Below are 17,404 nucleotides of genomic sequence, written 5' to 3' on the forward strand. Positions count from 1 at the left end.
ATATATTAATTGAAAAAAATTCACGTGTAAGTCAGCCCACTCAGCTCAAATCTGTACTCTTCAAGGGTCAACTGTAAATGTATCCCTGTGCTCAAGAAGACAGATAAGCCAAAAGATAATTATAGAATAGTTTGACTTGAATGATGATAGAGGACTGCCCAGGATCCTGAGGAAGTACATGGAGGGTCATCCAGTCCATTCTAGTGAGGGGGGTACATTTCTGCTAAAACTACTCTCAACCCACAGAGCATCTCCGTCTTTTAAAAGTCAGCAATTTTGATGAATCTTCTTGTCTATAGTGATGTTATTGTCATTTAAAATATAAGATTATCGGACTTCCCTGGTGGTCCAGTGGTTAAGACTTCTTGCTCCCAACGCAGGGGGCCCAGGTTCAATCCCTGGTCAGAGAACTAGATCCCACATGCCGCAACTAAGAGCCCTCTTGCTGCAACTAAAGATTCCGCATGTGACGATGAAGATCTTGCATGCTACAACTAAGACCTGGCACAGCCAAATAAATAAATAAATATTAAAAAACAAAACAAAACTAGATCTACATTTTTTTAAAAAAATGTAAGATTATCCATTGCAGGATTTTCTTTTTCCTACAGGCTTTAAAATATTTAGAGGTAGGCTAGGTAAATGAATATAATGTCATTCATTAGACAAATATATAAAAGCTGAAATAATTTACACACAAAAAAAAGGTGGCTCTTGACCATGGACTATTTGTGGAGTCTTACACATTCCTTTTAAAGAAATGAAATGTTTTTTTTATTGCAGAGCTTTATTGATTGTATAAGAATCCCACACAAATTTTATAAATTACCTTCACTTTTGATGGCAAGAAATATGCCTCCGACCAGTTATTTTCAGAATTCTTGAAATGAAAAATAAGCCAGAATATTAAGGTATAACCAGAGGAAAGCCATGTAAAATAAAACAAAGTGATAGGCCAGGAAAAAGATAGAAAATCAAAGACTGATAAATATATTTAAAATGTTAAATTCTAAATGACATTAATCCTTTTTGGTTTTGAGATCCCCTGCTTTTTATAGGTGAAGTAGAGTGTGTCAAAAAATAAAGAAAAAAGGAAAACTATAATAATTTTTGCTTAGCTTTCTTAAGAACTTAGAAACATTATTAATATTCATATAGTATTCTAAGATTTATCTCACTTAATTCTCACCTCTGTCCTGTGCAGGAGGAAGAGAAGATATTGGTGTTCTCTTTTTCACATAAGTAAACCAAATGGCTTACGAGAGTCAGTGACTTACACAAAGTCACATAGCTAAAAAGTGGAAGAAACAGAAGCCAGACGTTTTGCATATTAGTTGCTAACCTGTTTGCCATCTCTTCTGTAGTTGATTATATTGAGGAGTTAATGAGCTTTTTTGGTACTGGTTGTTGTTTGGGCCTCAGCCTCCCACCCCACCTAGATTAACTGTCTCAGAGTTGGCTGTTGTCACAAGCAGGACCAGGTGAGGCAGTGTGTACCCGTCATTGTAGCCAGAGCAGTTCAGAGCACCTGCCATTCCAAGGGTCTTCATGCTGGTAACTGTTAAGGGATTTGTCTCAATAGAGGGCCTTTTTTTTTTCTTTTGGCAGGGGTGGGGTACCAATAACCAAGGTGTTTGAATTTCTTCTACTCTCAAAATTGAGTATGTGACAATGATTAGAATTACTGAGAGAAAATGACCTCCAAATGATTCTTTAGAATTCCTTAGATCTGTACAGAGGGCATAATGGAAGTAGTCATATGCGTGTGTGCTTTTTAAAGGGATATTCTAGAGTTATTTACCATGGCATAGTTTGAAGAATTCGTTTTAATATTTAATTGTATTTTTTATTGTTTTTCTCTTCAGAACCAGGTTTTGCTTTTCAAATTTTTGAGGAGTCTTCTTGACCCAAGGTATGTTAATAAAATTTAGTTTTTCATAATACATAGATGAGAAATCAAAGGAAATAAATTGAGTTGAAGAAACTGGCTCATGATATCCAAATAGTATAGTCAGCTCTTGATTTTTAATATTAGCAGGAGTAATAGTTACAGAGATTATTCTAAATACATGATTGGAAAATTGATTACATCTTGAAGGAATACTTTTGTTTCCATTTGAACATGAGCATACATGATGAGTTGTTATCAATGTAAAGAAAATAATGAAGGTGTGCCATGAAGACATGTTTCAGGAAGAATTTGATGACCATCTAGCTTCCGCTGTCTCTCGTAGCATCACTCCTTCTGATTCCTTTTTCCATGCTGTAGATTGATATCTTTACTTTTCAAAGTAAACACCTAGTTCCTAGCCCACCTCTAAATGTATTACCTTTTATTTTATTTTTATTATTATTATTTTTTTTTTTGCGGTACGCGGGCCTCTCACTGTTGTGGCCTCTCCCGTTGCGGAGCACAGGCTCTGGACGCGCAGGCTCAGTGACCATGGCTCACGGGCCCAGCCGCTCCACGGCATGTGGGATCTTCCCGGACCGGGGCATGAACCCGTGTCCCCTGCATCAGCAGGCGAACTCTCAACCACTGCACCACCAGGGAAGCCCTGTATTACCTTTTAAACTTTCATTTGAATTGTTTAGTTTTAAATAACTTTCCTGGAGGTGTGAGAAGGAAAGTTTAAATGTTTTTTTAAGTGCTCCTGTAGTACTCATCAAATAAAAACTGACCCAAGGAGATGATGAAATTAGTAATGGATTTGTTAGCAAAGTATCTCCATATGTGAGATCTTAATGTCTTCCTGTGACAACGTGGAGTACACTGGGAGCTGAGTGTAGTATTTAACATCCTCTAAGACAGTCACTCTTAACCAGAATTGTGTGTCAGAATAACCTAAGAAATTTTAAAAAATATAGTTGCCTGGCCCCAACCCCACAGAATCATTGTGATATACTTCTAGAGTTAAGCATCACTGGCCTAAATGTAATATTCCAGGGTGACATAGCTTTCACATCACACATACAAATTTTTAAGTTGCATTAAAATGTACACTAGCCATTGGAAATGATAATATACTTACTTTAGAGATAATATTATAAAAGTAGAAAGTTTTGGTTATTCTAGTATTCTGTGCTATTTTTAAATACCAAAATACCAGGAGTTTCGTGGATTGTAATAATTTTTTGAAATTTCAGTCATTTAAACCTTAAGCAGGCTACGGTTCATTTAAATTTAGTCATACAGATGTGCATATGCAGATGTTGAGAAGAGCAGTCTGACTACATACCCTCCTGAACTTCAGTTCAATACCTTTTCAAAGTATCTGTGCTTTAATTCCCTGTTCTCAGAAATTACTGAAGCTAGACATCTATTTTTATTTTTATGAATCATTTGTACTTCCCTCAGATCCAGTTTGGGTCCTAGTCTACCCCTAGAATTAACTAGGAGATACCTTAGAATTAGGGTTAGGGGTAAGAGGGAAGGAAGAGAGCTGGGAGAAGGATGGGGGAGCGGGGGTGGAGCTGAGAGAAGGGGGAGGGGACCGAGGAGGACTGAGCTAGATGGAAGAGGAAGGAGGGCCCAGCCCTTTCTCTGGAGCCCCTGTACCTTTTTTCCCATAGCAAAATTCCTTCTGTTCCTCTTTTGCTTCCTCCAGTGTCAGATCCATTCTCTTAGGGCCTGACTCCTCTTCCCCTAGGATAATTTATTTTAACCAAGTCCTTGTTCTCCATCCATCCTACCTGGAGAGACTCAGGCTGGAAGGACAGAGAAGCTCATCTTTGAACTCAGCCTTTTCTCACATGTAACAAAGTACAGAAGACAATGGTGGCCAAATCTTAATTTTTTTAATTAAGAAAAAGTATTAGGTAATATAAATATCAATATAGTCATTTGCTTTGATATTGAATTTAGTTAAACTTCACAGTAATAAAAATGGCAAATCACAAGAGTATCAGAGGTCTTCCATGGAAAGTCTTGCTCTGTTATTACCTATACCTAGATTGTAAATATGTTATAGGTAAGATCCTTTAGAAGTACTATGAAAGTTGTTTTGTTCACTAGCGAACCACGAATAATTTTACATTTACTCGCTGTATTTTATCTCCCTAAACTAACTCCAACCCAGGATAATTAACTCTAAGTTAACTTGTCACCCATTATTCCTTTCTGTCATATCAGTTCAGCTGCAAGGCCCTCTCTCACCTACTTCAGAGAGAAGCAGTGCACCCACAGTCCTGACTCTTCCCTCTCCCCCAAAAGCAATATGACCCGGAATGTCCTCACTCTTGACAACAGCTAAATGGCCAGCTCTGCTTGAGCCTAGAGAAATGAAGAGTTGACAGAGATTCTCCCCTTGACCAAACTTTAGTCAGGCTCCTCTGAGCCCTCTGCTCCACTAGGTCTGACCTTGGGCTTCCATCTCTGTTTTTGTAGAGTCTGTTTTTAGCAAGAATCCTGCTAAGTCAGTTTAGCTAGAATCCCCACCCTCAATATGTGATCAGCCTTGATATCTGTCCAAATTTCTCACACACACTTCCCCCCCACCCCAGGTAATATGTGATCATCCTGGCCTGCCTTCAGCAAGAATTCTGTTAGGTCAGTTTTTCAAAGAATTATCCTACCCTCCTAGTAATTCTCCATCCATTGACTGCCCCACTCCCACCCCATGGCTATAATCTCTACTTTTTCTTGTTGTATTGGAGTTGAGCCCAGTCTCTCTCATTTACTGCAATACCCCATTGTAGTGTTCCCTATCATGAGAGTCTGAATAAATTCTGCTTTACTGTTTTAACAAGCATCATGGATAATTTTTTCTTTAACAGAACCTTGAATTAACAAGACAGATAACTTTAGCTCCACCTTTAAAAAGAGCACTCTTTCAAATTGATCCACCATATCCAAGATGCCAAAAATCTAGTAGTGTTCTGCTTTGAGAGTCCCAGTCCAGTCCAGAATCCATCATATTGGATTGGCCAAAAAGTTTGTTCGGGTTTTTCCGTAAGATGTTATGGAAAAACCCTAATGAACTTTTTGGCCAACCCAATACTTTATCCTCTTATTTTATGTCTTATATAGGAGGCAGGCGTCCATTAAGATTATGCTGTAGATTTATTTTAAATTTGATGTTTGGCATTTCAATACAATCATTTTTATATAAACAGTATTTTAAATGATGGTGTCCCAGACTAACCCATAAAAGCCTGTTTGAAGCAATTATACCCCAATAAAGATGTTTTAAAAAAAAAAAAAAAAGCCTGTTTGACCCACAATGTAAATAAATAATACCAGTGAGGGGAGGGGAAAATTTTTTTTTCTTCTACCCTTCTGTGTCCTAGACAGATTGAGAAGAGAAAAGCATACAAATTTATTGAGTGTTTTACGTGACCCGGGAGTCTTCACAAGGAAATGAAGACGCACTTAAACCTGAGCGTTTTGTGCTAGGTTTGATGAAGGGTAGAAAGTCATAAGCAAATGTGATGGGACTGAAGGTTATGAGCTAAGGATGATAAACTGGGGGAGACTTAGCAAGACGCGTTTGTTTGGATTCCTCTGAGTGTCCCTCCATTTTCAGAGATGAGGATGCTCCTCTCCTCCAGAAAGAGAGAGTACCTTTCATAAGATGGTCTTATGATCTGCTTCACAGGAGAAGGGGAAGGGCAGAGAGTCCTTCCTGCACCTGACATTTCTCAAATTCCTTGAGCTTAAAATATTCAATATGCCAACATACCATATTTTGGGGAAGCATGTCCTGAACCCCATCACTAATAATACGTACATTGAATTCTGGATTGAGGGGGAGAGCAAGGTTAAGAAGGTTGAGTTCAGAGGAGGTAAGGAGGAGGTGCTTCTTGAGCCTGCCTTAGACAAAGTTTTGAATTATAGAAAGTTTGTCTTTGATGCCCTTTGAACTCTGCCTCCTTCCACTCTGTCCTCTTCTTTCAAGGGTTGCAGGGTGCACACACTTCTTTAAGCTCTACACTTTATAAGCACACTCGGATATATAGTATTGTGCCTAGGTAAATTTTTTAAATCTAGAATTACCTTCTTCTATGCCCCAATCAAAACAATCACAACTAATTGCTAATTGCTTGTCAATGTGACACTTTTACAGTGGGAGTGTACAATTAACATGAATACAATGAAGTATACACAATGATGAAAAAACCCTTTTCCAATACCAGTTGACCTCAAGGGTAAGAAGAAAGCAGGTTGTGTGGACTAGATTACATTAAGTCTCTGAATGATTTCCCATCACACTTTAGCCTTTGTAAATGAGTATGCCTGTTGACTAATCTCAAGTAAAGGATTAGAGTCTTTCCAGGTACTGGGAAAACTGAAGTGGGAAACTAGGGGAGTATAGAAAAAGGTATTTAGGGACAAAAGAATATCAAGAATAGGTAGACTGGTACTGCCTAGCAGTTTTCCCTGGCAGACAACTTCAGACTGTTTTTGCCTTTGATTCTTCCCTTTCTGTTCTTCTTAAGCAATAGGATTTTTTTTTAACTTCCAGTTTTTTTCCTTTCATGAAGCTCCTTTAGCAGCATTCTAGAGAGTAGAGAAAATGAAAGCAAGTTATTTTGAGATGGTGACTGCTTATATATATGTGTCATAGCAGAAAACTGCTTTTTTTGCTCTTGCCCCAAAAACCTGAGTTAGTAGGATCCTCATTCCTGTGTGTGTGTGTGTGTGTGTATAGTTTATGCACATTTGATTTAACATTTATATGTATTTATTGAGTTCTTTCTAAAGGAGTGACTTATTTTGTCAACAGCATGTTTTAGGGAACTAATAATCTAGTTGAATTCTCATGTGTATTTCTCTATTTTCTTTATCCAATTCCTTTAAGTTACCTTTGCTCTGTAAATAATGTCCTCTGTAGAATTAATTGACCTACAAAGATATTGGTGGCATTTGTATGTAGAAAGATTAGATAGTTTTGAAGGGAGGGAGGTTAATCCTCCAGAAACAAATTATTTGCCTGAATTGAGGCCAACAGCCCGGGAGAAAGGGTTTGCATCTTCTTCCAATTCTTTTCTTTGGGACAGCTGCTACATAAAGCCCTACCCCACACCCACTCCCTGTGTGCGTTCCTGCTGGCCAAGATTTCTCACAGGAGTTCTCCTGATATACTTACATCCAGATGCAGGTCCTTTGTGCAGTGGGGATGCTTGAAGGATAATACTAAAAGACACTGACGGTTTTTGTGGGGCTATGAGCTTCATAAGGAATAAAGAGAATGTGCAAGTGTATTTATAGTCACAATATTTTCCTCAGTTTTCTTGGTAATGTCCATTTAGCCTTTGTTAACAATGTCCTGGAGGCCTCTGAAATATATGGTATGATTTTCTTGTAGGAAAAAAACACATAAAATGTTGTACTGTATTTCTAAGTCTTTAATCAAAATAAAGTAAAAATTGAACATTGCTAAGGAAATGAGTATCTTTGCCAAGGAGCAAAACATAGATTATGGAAATGGTTATACATTGGATTTAAATTGAATCTGTCACTGTTTCTGTGGATAATTCTGAAGGGATATTTTAAGATATTGACACAGTGTTGAAATAGCATATTTCAAAGTTAAAAAAAATAGAACATTATATATATTCATGAACTTTGACATATAAAAATGCATTCCTACCTCAGTGAGTGCCTGTCTGCTTGGACAGGCTCATCACCAGATATCGTTATCTTTGTTAGTATTTTTGCCAGCAGCTCAAATTCAACCTTCTAAATCCTAACACATCATCATCTACTAATCTTCTTTTAGGTAAATGGATGGATGGATGGATGGATAGATAGTTTACATGCATTTATATCTTTATTCCTTAATTTAATAATTCTTTATAATGAGATTGCTATCTGCTAAGCAATGTGTGAGAGGTTGAAATGGTTCAAAATTATACTCACTTTTTTCAGCCTAAACCTGTTCCTCCTACTTTATTTTCTCTCTTAGCAAATGGCTGTATCCACCCATTTATTTTATTTAAAAATTTACTGAGTAACTACAGCATACTAAGCACTGTGACAGGCACGGGAGATAAAATGGTGAATAAGGTGGGACCCTGCCTTCAGAGGCAATTGCAGTGTAAGTGTCTTAAAATCCTTGGTGTGATGATGCATTTTCAACTTTCCTTTACCAACTCCGCTGCACCTTCTCAGCCACACGACACAGAACCAGTCAGTCATCAAAATGTACCTCTTGTATATCTCTTACATGTGAGTCCTTCTCTTGTCCACCCCCTCCACCCTGGTTCAGGCCCTCAGTATCTCTCTTCTGGTCTTTTTTGCTGGTCTCCTAACCAGCCTTCTTAATTCTTCTACTTCCATTTTCAAATAGGCAAATAATGATAGTGTTCCCTTTCCCCTTCTCAAAGTTCTCTTAGTTTCCATTATCCAAGGTAAAATCTGAACTCCTTATGGTGTAAAAGACCCTTCTTGATCTTATTCAGGCATATCAGTTCAGCTTAATTTTCTTCTGTCCTGCCATTTCTCTTTTCCCCTTTATTCCTCAGTAGTACTGAACTTTTTGTTCATGAGATACACTACACAGGGTTGTTCTGCCCACCCTTTGAATATGTGTTCCTCCCTTTTAGTCCACTTTGGTTTCTTTCTTTTCATAGTTTTATCTATATGTATTAAGAGCTCTAAGGTTGTACATGTGCTTTGATCCAGTGATTCCATTTTGGAAAATATATTTTAAGGAAATACCATAAGAAAAAGGTAGTTAATATTGAAATATCCATATTAACATTTATATAGTGAAAAAAACTGTTTAAAAAAGTAGATGGGGGAGATAGCTATATAAATGGTAAGGTATATGAACATAATTAAATACCAAATTGGCAAACATGGCAATGTGAATGTTTAAATAATGCTAAACTGGAAAAATACATAACATTAAATGGTATGCACACATACTGTTTGTGTGTATGATTGAATGATAATCAGATGATGTGGTTAGATGTAGGTATCTTAATGCTCACCATATTCTTTGCCCCCACTAGTTGCTTAGTTAATAATAGAAATTTAGATTGATACGTTAATAATAAAAATGAGAGCAATTGTTAGGAGTTTGGAATGGTCTGCTCTTTGCTTTTAGAATTTCTGAAACAATGAAAACTGGCATGTGAGTGCTACAAACTAAAGTTTCAAAAACTTTGCTTCATTGATATTTAAAGAAATCTTTCCAAATACCCATATTTTTTCTATTTACAATGAAAAGGACACATATTAAGGTACTTTGTGGCTTTTACAAAATCCTACCCTTTCTTCTGTTCTGTTTATACTATTTTTTATTCATCACCCTTGTTTTTTGTTTCTTTTTGTTTGTTTCCTAATATTTTTATGCCTCCTCTGACTTTAACTGAGTGTTTTGTATATGATTCCATTTTTTGTCTCTCTTAGTATATTAATTATACTTCTTTTAAAAAACTTTTTCTAGTGGTTGACTTTCCATTTTTCGATTAGGTCGTTTGTTCTTTTGTTGTTGAGTTGTATGAGCTGTTTGTATATTTTGGGAATTAAGCCCTTGTCGGTCCCATCCTTAACAAATATTTTCTCCCATTCTGTGGGTTTTCTTTTCCTTTTGTTTATGGTTTCCTTTGCTATGCAAAAGCTTGTAAGTTTGATTAGGTCCCATTTGTTTATTTTTGCTTTTATTTCTATTGCCTTGGGAAACTGACCTAAGAAAACATTGGTACAATTTATGTCAGGGAATGTTTTGTCTATGATCTCTTCTAGGAGTTTTATGGTGTCTTGTCTTGTATTTAAGTCTTTAAGCTATTTCGAGCTTATTTTTGTGCGTGGCATGAGGGTATGTTTTGACTTCTTTGATTTACATGCAGCTGTTCAACTTTCCCAGCACCACTTGCTGAAGAGACTGTCTTTTTCACATTTTATTTTTTGGCCTCCTTTGTTGAACATTAATTGACCAGAGGTCAATTATTATTTCTGGGGGTCTCTATTCTGTTGCATTGATCTGTATGTCTGTTTTTGTGCCAATACCACACTGTTTTGATTACTGAAGCTTTGTAGTATTATCTGAAGTCTGGGAGGGTTATGCTTCCTCAGGATTGCCTTGGCAATTCTGAATCTTTTATGGTTCCATATAAATTTTAGATTTATTTGTTCTAGTTTTGTGAAAAATGTCATGGGTAATTTGATAGGGATCACATTAAATCTGTAGATTGCTTTGGGTAGTATTGCCATTTTAACAGTACTGATTCTTCCAATCCAAGAGCATGGAATATCTTTCCATTTCTTTGAATCATCTTTAATTTCCTTTATTAATGTTTTGTAGTTCTCAGCATGTAAGTCTTTCACCTCCTTGATGGGGTTTATTCCTGAATATTTTATTTATTTATGATGCAATTTTAAAAGGTATTAATTTTTACATTCCCTTTATGCTGTTCCATTGTTAGTGTAAACACATGCAACCGATGTCTGTATGTTAATCTTGTATCCTGCTACGTTGCTGAATTCATTTATCAGTTCTAGTAGTTGTTGTGTGGAGTCTTTAGGGTTTTCTATATATAGTAGAAAACTATGTCATCTGCATACAGTGACAGTTTTACCTCTTCCGTACCAATTTGAATACCTTTTATTTCTTTTTCTTGTGTGATTGCTGTGGCTAGGACTTCCAATACTATGTTGAAGAGAAGTGGTGAGAGTGGGCATCCTTGCTCCAGATTTTAATGGGAAGGCTTTCAGCTTTTCACTGCTGAATATTTTATTGGCTGTGGGTTTGTCATAAATAGCTTTTATTATGTTGAGATATGTTCCCTCTATACCCATTTCCTAAGGGTTTTTATCATGAATGGCTGTTGAATTTTGTCAAATGCTTTTTCTGTATCTATTAAGATGATCATGTGGTTTTTGTTGATGTGGTGTATCACATTGATGATTTGCATGTGTTGAACCATCCTTGGAACCCTGGGATGAATCCAGCTTGGTCATGGTGTATGACCTTTTTTATGTGTTGTTGGATTCAGTTTGCTAATGGTTGTTGAGTTTTTGCATCTATATTCACCAAAGATATTGGCCTTTAATTTTCTTTTTGGTAGTGTCTTTGTCTGGTTTTGGTATCAGGGTGATGGTGGCTTCATAGAATGTCTTTGGGAGTATTCCTTCCTCTTCAGTCTTTTGGAAGAGTTTGAGAATGATCGGTATATGTTCTTCTTTGTACATTTGGTAGAATTTCCCAGTGAAGCCATCTGGTCCTGGACTTTTGTTTGTAGGGAGTTTTTGTAGCAATTTTTTGTATGTTACTAATGCTGTTCCAGTTCTTTATATAAGGAGCTTTAGTTGAGAAATTCTGAAGAGAAGATAGGACTCCCAGAAGAAACTGACTTCTTTTGAAGGTAGAGAGAAAATGATTCTTATATCTCCAATGAACTGCAGTTGATTTTTCTAAATAGTTCCAGTAGTGTCCACCATGGTAAAACAAATCCTCCCACAGCTTTTGTGTAGGCGTTATGAATAGTGGGCTTTGTGAGTGGCTGACATACAAGGCAAATGAACCATAAATTTTGTATAACCTACTATTCATCCACTTTTGTTTTAACAACAACCAAATAATTAGCCCTTGCTACATGGAAGACACTGTTGTAGGCTTTAAGAATTCATTAGTGAGAAGGTACTGGTGCCTACCCTCACAGAATTTATAGTCTTTTAGAGAAGATAGATAATTGAAGAAGTAATTACAACATGATGTGATTGGTGCTATAAGGGAAGTTTAGTAGGGACAGTTGTTGAGACTAGCAGATGGCTTATTATGTATAGTTACTCATGGATCAAATTGTTTAAACTAAATTGAGTCATCTTTGTTTCTTTTAGAGCAACAGTACAACTTCAGGTATGATTTAGAGGAGCCTCCACTGAATATCATTTCCTTAATTATTCAATGTAAATTGAGAAATACTGTGATTTAGAATGTTTCTGATGTAGTGTATAATTCACCTTAATAACCTAAGTAACATTAAGACTTTTAATTCATGATTTTACTTGATCAAAAGGTAGTCTTGGTTTTAAGGTAACATACTTCTCACCTGTAGCTTTAATTATGGTATGATTAAATGATGCTACTGTCTTGCCTTTTCTGTTTTCAGGGAAGGTATTCATGTAAATCAAGAATTGCTGCAGATATCTCCTTGTATTACAGAGCAGTTCATTGAGCTGTTGTGTCAGTTCAGCCCAAACCAGGTTATAGAGACACTGCAAGTCCTTGAGTGCTACCGCCTAGAAGAAACTATTCAGGTAAGACCAGTAATGTAGAGAAGGCAAGAGTAAACTTTTCTTTATTGCTCACCATTTTACAGATGAGCACAGGGAGATTCATATATTAAATCAGTTAGCTAAGTTTATACCTAGTAAGTGCTAGCACCAGAGATGGAACCCAGATAGTTTGACTCCATCGTGCGTGCTCTGCATTGCTGTGTTATTGCCTCTCTGTTTGTTTTAGTAGAGTCAGAAACAGCACATGTCCATCATTGTTGTTCATCAAGTTTCACAGGCATTCTAGCCAACAGGATAAACATAGAAAAAGGAATACAGTAAAAATATTAAGAGAGAAAAACTAAGCTCTTACTTGCAGGCACTGATGGTTAGATAGTCCTGTTGTGCCATGTGACTTAAAGTCTAGAAGGCAATTACACAGTCATTGCCTTGATTCTCTTTCCTTGTTTTCTCCTGTTTCCAAATTGAAATGAGTGTGTGTGTGTGTGTGTGTGTTTGTGTGTGTGTGTATGCACATATGTACATATGTATACATACACACATATTCTAATCTACCATGAGGCTGGTATGTTCCCTGTTTAAAATTTGTTTTTAAGCTACCTTTATATTGTTGCTATCAATACTCATGAAACAGTAACCTGTATTTTCTGCATCCATGTCCTAAACTGCCCACACAATTAAAATTGTTTAAATGATAAAATATTTCAAAATACATAGAAATGTGCAAAATGGGTACATATATTCCCACCAACCCAACTTTATAGATGTTAATGTTTTGCCATACTGGCTTCAGATCTTTGTTGTTTGTTTTAGAAATAAAGCATCCTTTATCTGTCATGTCTCACCTGAGGTTACTGCCAACCTGAAGATGGGAAGTTTATCCTTCCCATCCATTTAAAAATTTTTTCCTGTATATGAATTTACCTATATAACACAAGGTACAGTTCTGTATGTTTTTAAAATTTGTATTAATGGTATCATACAGTAATATCCTATTGCAAATTGCTTTTTTATTAATTTTTTATCTTTCAGTTTTTAATACATATAGCTCTAGTTCATTCATTTTAATGATCATATAATAGTCTATTGAATGACTGTGCCGCAGTTTATATATTTTCCTATTCACAGACATTCAGAGTGTTTCCAATCTTTTGCCATTATAAACAATGCTACTTTGGGCATCTTTGTACATACCTTCTTTGTGGCTATCTGAGATTGCTCTGAGTAGTATGCCTGGAAGTGGAATTCTTTAGACAATACAGTAGCTTAATTCTGTTCATATTGTCAAGTTGATTTCTTATTTGTTTCCAGTCTCATCATCAGTATTTGAAATTTGCTGTTTTTCCACATCCTTGCTGATTTCTAGTATTTTTAGACTTCTTATTTTTTGCCAGTGTGATGATTATCATTGCTTACTCATAACATTGCATGTCTTTCCATATCTTTAATGACATTTTGGGTTTTCTTTTCTCTGAATTATCCATTCATATCATTTGCCCAGTTTCCTATTGAGGTTTTGCCCTTCTGTTACTGATTTCTAGAAGTTCTTTCTAATTTCTGGATCTCTAGTCCTTTGCTGATTTTATATGTTGGAGATGCCTTCTTCCAGTCTATTATGGCATGTCTTTTAACTTGGTTTTTAGTGACTTCTATTTTATCAGTCTTTTCCTTTAACGTTAAAATTTTGTGTGTGTGACTTTTATTTCCTTTCCTAATTTAATGGCATTAAGGATATCCTCTTATATGAGTTTTATAGTTTGGCTTTTTTCATTTAGGCTTTTAATCCATCTGGAATTTATTTTTGTAAACAGATCAAGAAAGGGATTTATATTTTTTTTCCATGTGGATGGCTAATGGTCCATGTGGCATTTTCTTGTCCTTTCTTCACTTATTTATAATGCCATACTGCTGTACACCAAACTCCCAAATATACATAGATCTTTTTGTGAATTCTGTTCTATTCTTTTTTTTTTTTTTTTTTGCGGTACGCGGGCCTCTCACGTTGCGGAGCACAGGCTCCGGACGCGCAGGCTCAGCCGCCGTGGCTCACAGGCCCAGCCGCTCCGTGGCATGTGGGATCTTCCCGGACCGGGGCATGAACCCGTGTCCTCTGCATCGCAGGCGGACTCTCAACCACTGCGCCACCAGGGAAGCCCCTCTGTTCTATTCTTTTGGTCATTTGTCTTTCCCTATACCCATGGCACATATTTTAATTAACACAGCTTTAAAATAAGCTTTATTATTTGGAAGAAGAGTCTTCCCTCCTCATTCTTTTTCTTTAAAATTCTTTGGCTACTCTTGGCCTCTTACTGTTTCACATCAAATTAGGAATCACATTGTCACATTCCTATAAAAATAACATATTCTTCTGGGATTTTGATGAAAACAACATTGAATTTATAGATTAATTCAGGGAGGATTGACGTCTTATGGTCTTCACATTCAGGAACATGGTTGTCTTTTTGAAATGCCTTTTACCCACTTTGGTGAGGTTTTATAACTAAAGTTATAAAATATAATATTTTACATAAGGCTCTTGCACATTTTCCTCAATTTGTTCTTAGATACTTTTTGTTAACATTGTAAAAGGAAATTTTAAAAAAATTTTATTGGAATATAGTTGATTTCAATGTTGTGTTAGTTTCATATGTACAGCAAAGTAATTCGGTTATACATATACATGCATTCATTCTTTTTTAGATTCTTTTCTCATATAGGTTATTAATATCACAGAATATTGAGTAGAGTTCCCTGTGTCATACAGTAGGCCCTTGTTGGATATCTGTTTTATGTATGGTAGTGTGTATGTGTTAATCCCAAGCTCCTGATTTATCCTCCCACACCCCCCCACGTTTCCCCTTTGGTAACCATAAGTTTGTTTTCGAAGTCTGTGAGTCTGTTTCTGTTTTGTAAATAAGATCATTTGTATCATTTTTTAATTAGACTCCACATATGAGTGACATCATATGATATTTGTCTTTCTCTGTCTGACTTACTTCACTTAGTATGATAATCTCTAGGTCGACCCATGTTTCTACAAATGGCAGTATTTCATTCTTTTTATGGCTGAGTAATATTCCATTGTATATATGTATCACATCTTCTTTATCCATTCCTCTATTGATGGACATTTAGATTGCTTCCATGTCTTGGCTATTGTAAATAGCTCTGCAATGAACATTGGGGTGCATGTATCGTTTTAGATTATGGTTTTCTCAGGATATATGGCCAGAAGTGGGATTGCTGGATTATATGGTAGTTCTATTTTTGGTTCTTTAAGGAACTTCCATATTGTTCTCCATAGCAGTTGTACCAATTTACATTCTCACCAACAGTGTAGGAGGGTTCCCTTTTCTCCACCCCCTCTCCAGCATTTATTGTTTGTAGACTTTTTTTTTTTTTTTTTTTTTTTTTTTTTTGCGGTATGCGGGCCTCTCACTGTTGGGGCCTCTCCCGTTGCGGGGCACAGGCTCCGGACGCGCAGGCTCAGCGGCCATAGCTCGTGGGCCCAGCCGCTCCGCGGCATGTGGGATCCTCCCGGACCGGGGCACGAACCCATGTCCCCTGCATCGGCAGGCGGGCTCCCAACCACTGCGCCACCAGGGAAGCCCCTGTTTGTAGACTTTTTGATGATGGCCATTCTAAGCTATGTGAGGTGATACCACATTGTAGTTTTGAGTTGCATTTCTCTGATAATCAGTGATGTTGAGCATCTTTTCATGAGCTTTTTTGGACATCTGTGTGTCTTCTTTGGAGAAATCTCTGTTTCGATCTTCTGCCCATTTTTTGATTGAGCCGCATGAGCTGTTTGTAGGTTTTGGAGATTAATCCTTTGTCAGTCACTTTGTTTGCAAATATTTTCTCTCATTCTGTGGGTTGTCTTTTTGTTTTGTTTATGGTTTTCTTTGCTATGCAGAAGCTTTTAAGTTTAATTAGGTCCCGTTTGTTTATTTTTGTTTTCATTTCCATTGCTCTAGGAGACGGAGCCAAAAAAATATTGCTAAGATTTATGTCAAAGAGTGTTCTGCCTATGTTTTCCCCTAAGAGTTTTACAGTGTCTGGTCTTACATTTAGGTCTTTGATCCACTTTGAGTTTATTTTTGTGTATGGTGTTAGAGAATGTTCTAATTTCATTCTTTTACATGTAGCTGTCCGGTTTTCTCAGCATCACTTCCTGAAGAGACTGTCTTTTGTCCATTGTATAGTCTAGCCTCCTTTGTTGTAGATTAATTGACCATATGTGCATGGGTTTATTTCTGGGCTTTCTATCCTGTTCCATTGATCTACCATACTGTTTTGATTTCTGTTGTTTTGTACTGTAGTCTGAAGTCAGGGAGTCTGATTCCTCCAGCTTCGTTTTTCTTTCTCAGTATTGCTTTGGCTCTTTGGGGTCTTTTGTGTTTCCATATAAATTTTATAATTTTTTGTTCTAGTTCTGTGAAAAATGCCATTGGTAATTTGAAAGGAATTGCATTAAATATGTAGATTGCCTTAGGTAGTATAGTCATTTTGACAATATTGATTCTTTCAATCCAAGAACATGATATATCTTTCCAACTGTTTGTGTCATCTTCGATTTCTTTCACAGCATCTTATAGTTTTAAGAATATAGGTCTTCTGACTCCTTAGGTAGGTTTATTCCTAGTTATTTTATTCTTTTTGATGCAATGGTAAATGGGAGTGTTTCCTTTATTTCTCTTTCTGATCTTTCATTGTTATGTATAAGAATGCAAAAGATTTCCGTGTATTAATTTTGTATCCTGCAACTTAACCAAATTCATTGATGCATTCTAATAGTTTTCTGGTAGCATCTTTAGGATTTTCTATGGATAGTTATCATTTCATCTGCAAACAGTGATGGTCTTATTTCTTCTTTTCCGATTTGCATTCTTTTTATTTCTTTTTTCTTCTCTGATTGCTGTGGCTAGGACTTCCAAAACTTGTTGAATAGAAGTGTTGACAGTGGTTATCCTTGCCTTGTTCCTGATCTTAGAGGGAACGCTTTCAGCTTTTCACCATTGAGAATGATGTTAGCTGTGTGGTTTTCATGTATGTCCTTTATTATGTTGAGGTAAGTTCCCTCTATGCCCACTTTCTAGAGAGTTTTTTTTAATCATAAATGGGCGTTGAATTTTGTCGAAAGTTTTTTCTGCACCTATTGAGATGACATATGGTTATTTATTTATTTTTGGCTACGTTGGGTCTTCGTTGCTGTGC

The 17,404-nt window shown here is 36.5% G+C and overlaps 1 protein-coding gene across 3 annotated transcripts in view; it reads left to right on the forward strand.

The window, feature by feature from the left end:
• Window positions 1–17,404, forward strand: part of VPS8 (VPS8 subunit of CORVET complex) — a 300,917-nt gene that overhangs the window by 168,417 nt on the left and 115,096 nt on the right. For all 3 annotated transcript variants that reach the window (XM_065876043.1, XM_065876044.1, XM_065876045.1), the window contains 2 exons: window positions 1,866–1,912; window positions 12,061–12,208. In XM_065876043.1, the coding sequence (XP_065732115.1) occupies window positions 1,866–1,912; window positions 12,061–12,208 (195 nt within the window). The remainder of the gene's footprint in view (window positions 1–1,865; window positions 1,913–12,060; window positions 12,209–17,404) is intronic.

This window comes from Phocoena phocoena, chromosome 4, assembly GCF_963924675.1.
Source record: "Phocoena phocoena chromosome 4, mPhoPho1.1, whole genome shotgun sequence".
Classification (NCBI taxonomy): Eukaryota; Metazoa; Chordata; class Mammalia; order Artiodactyla; family Phocoenidae; genus Phocoena; species Phocoena phocoena.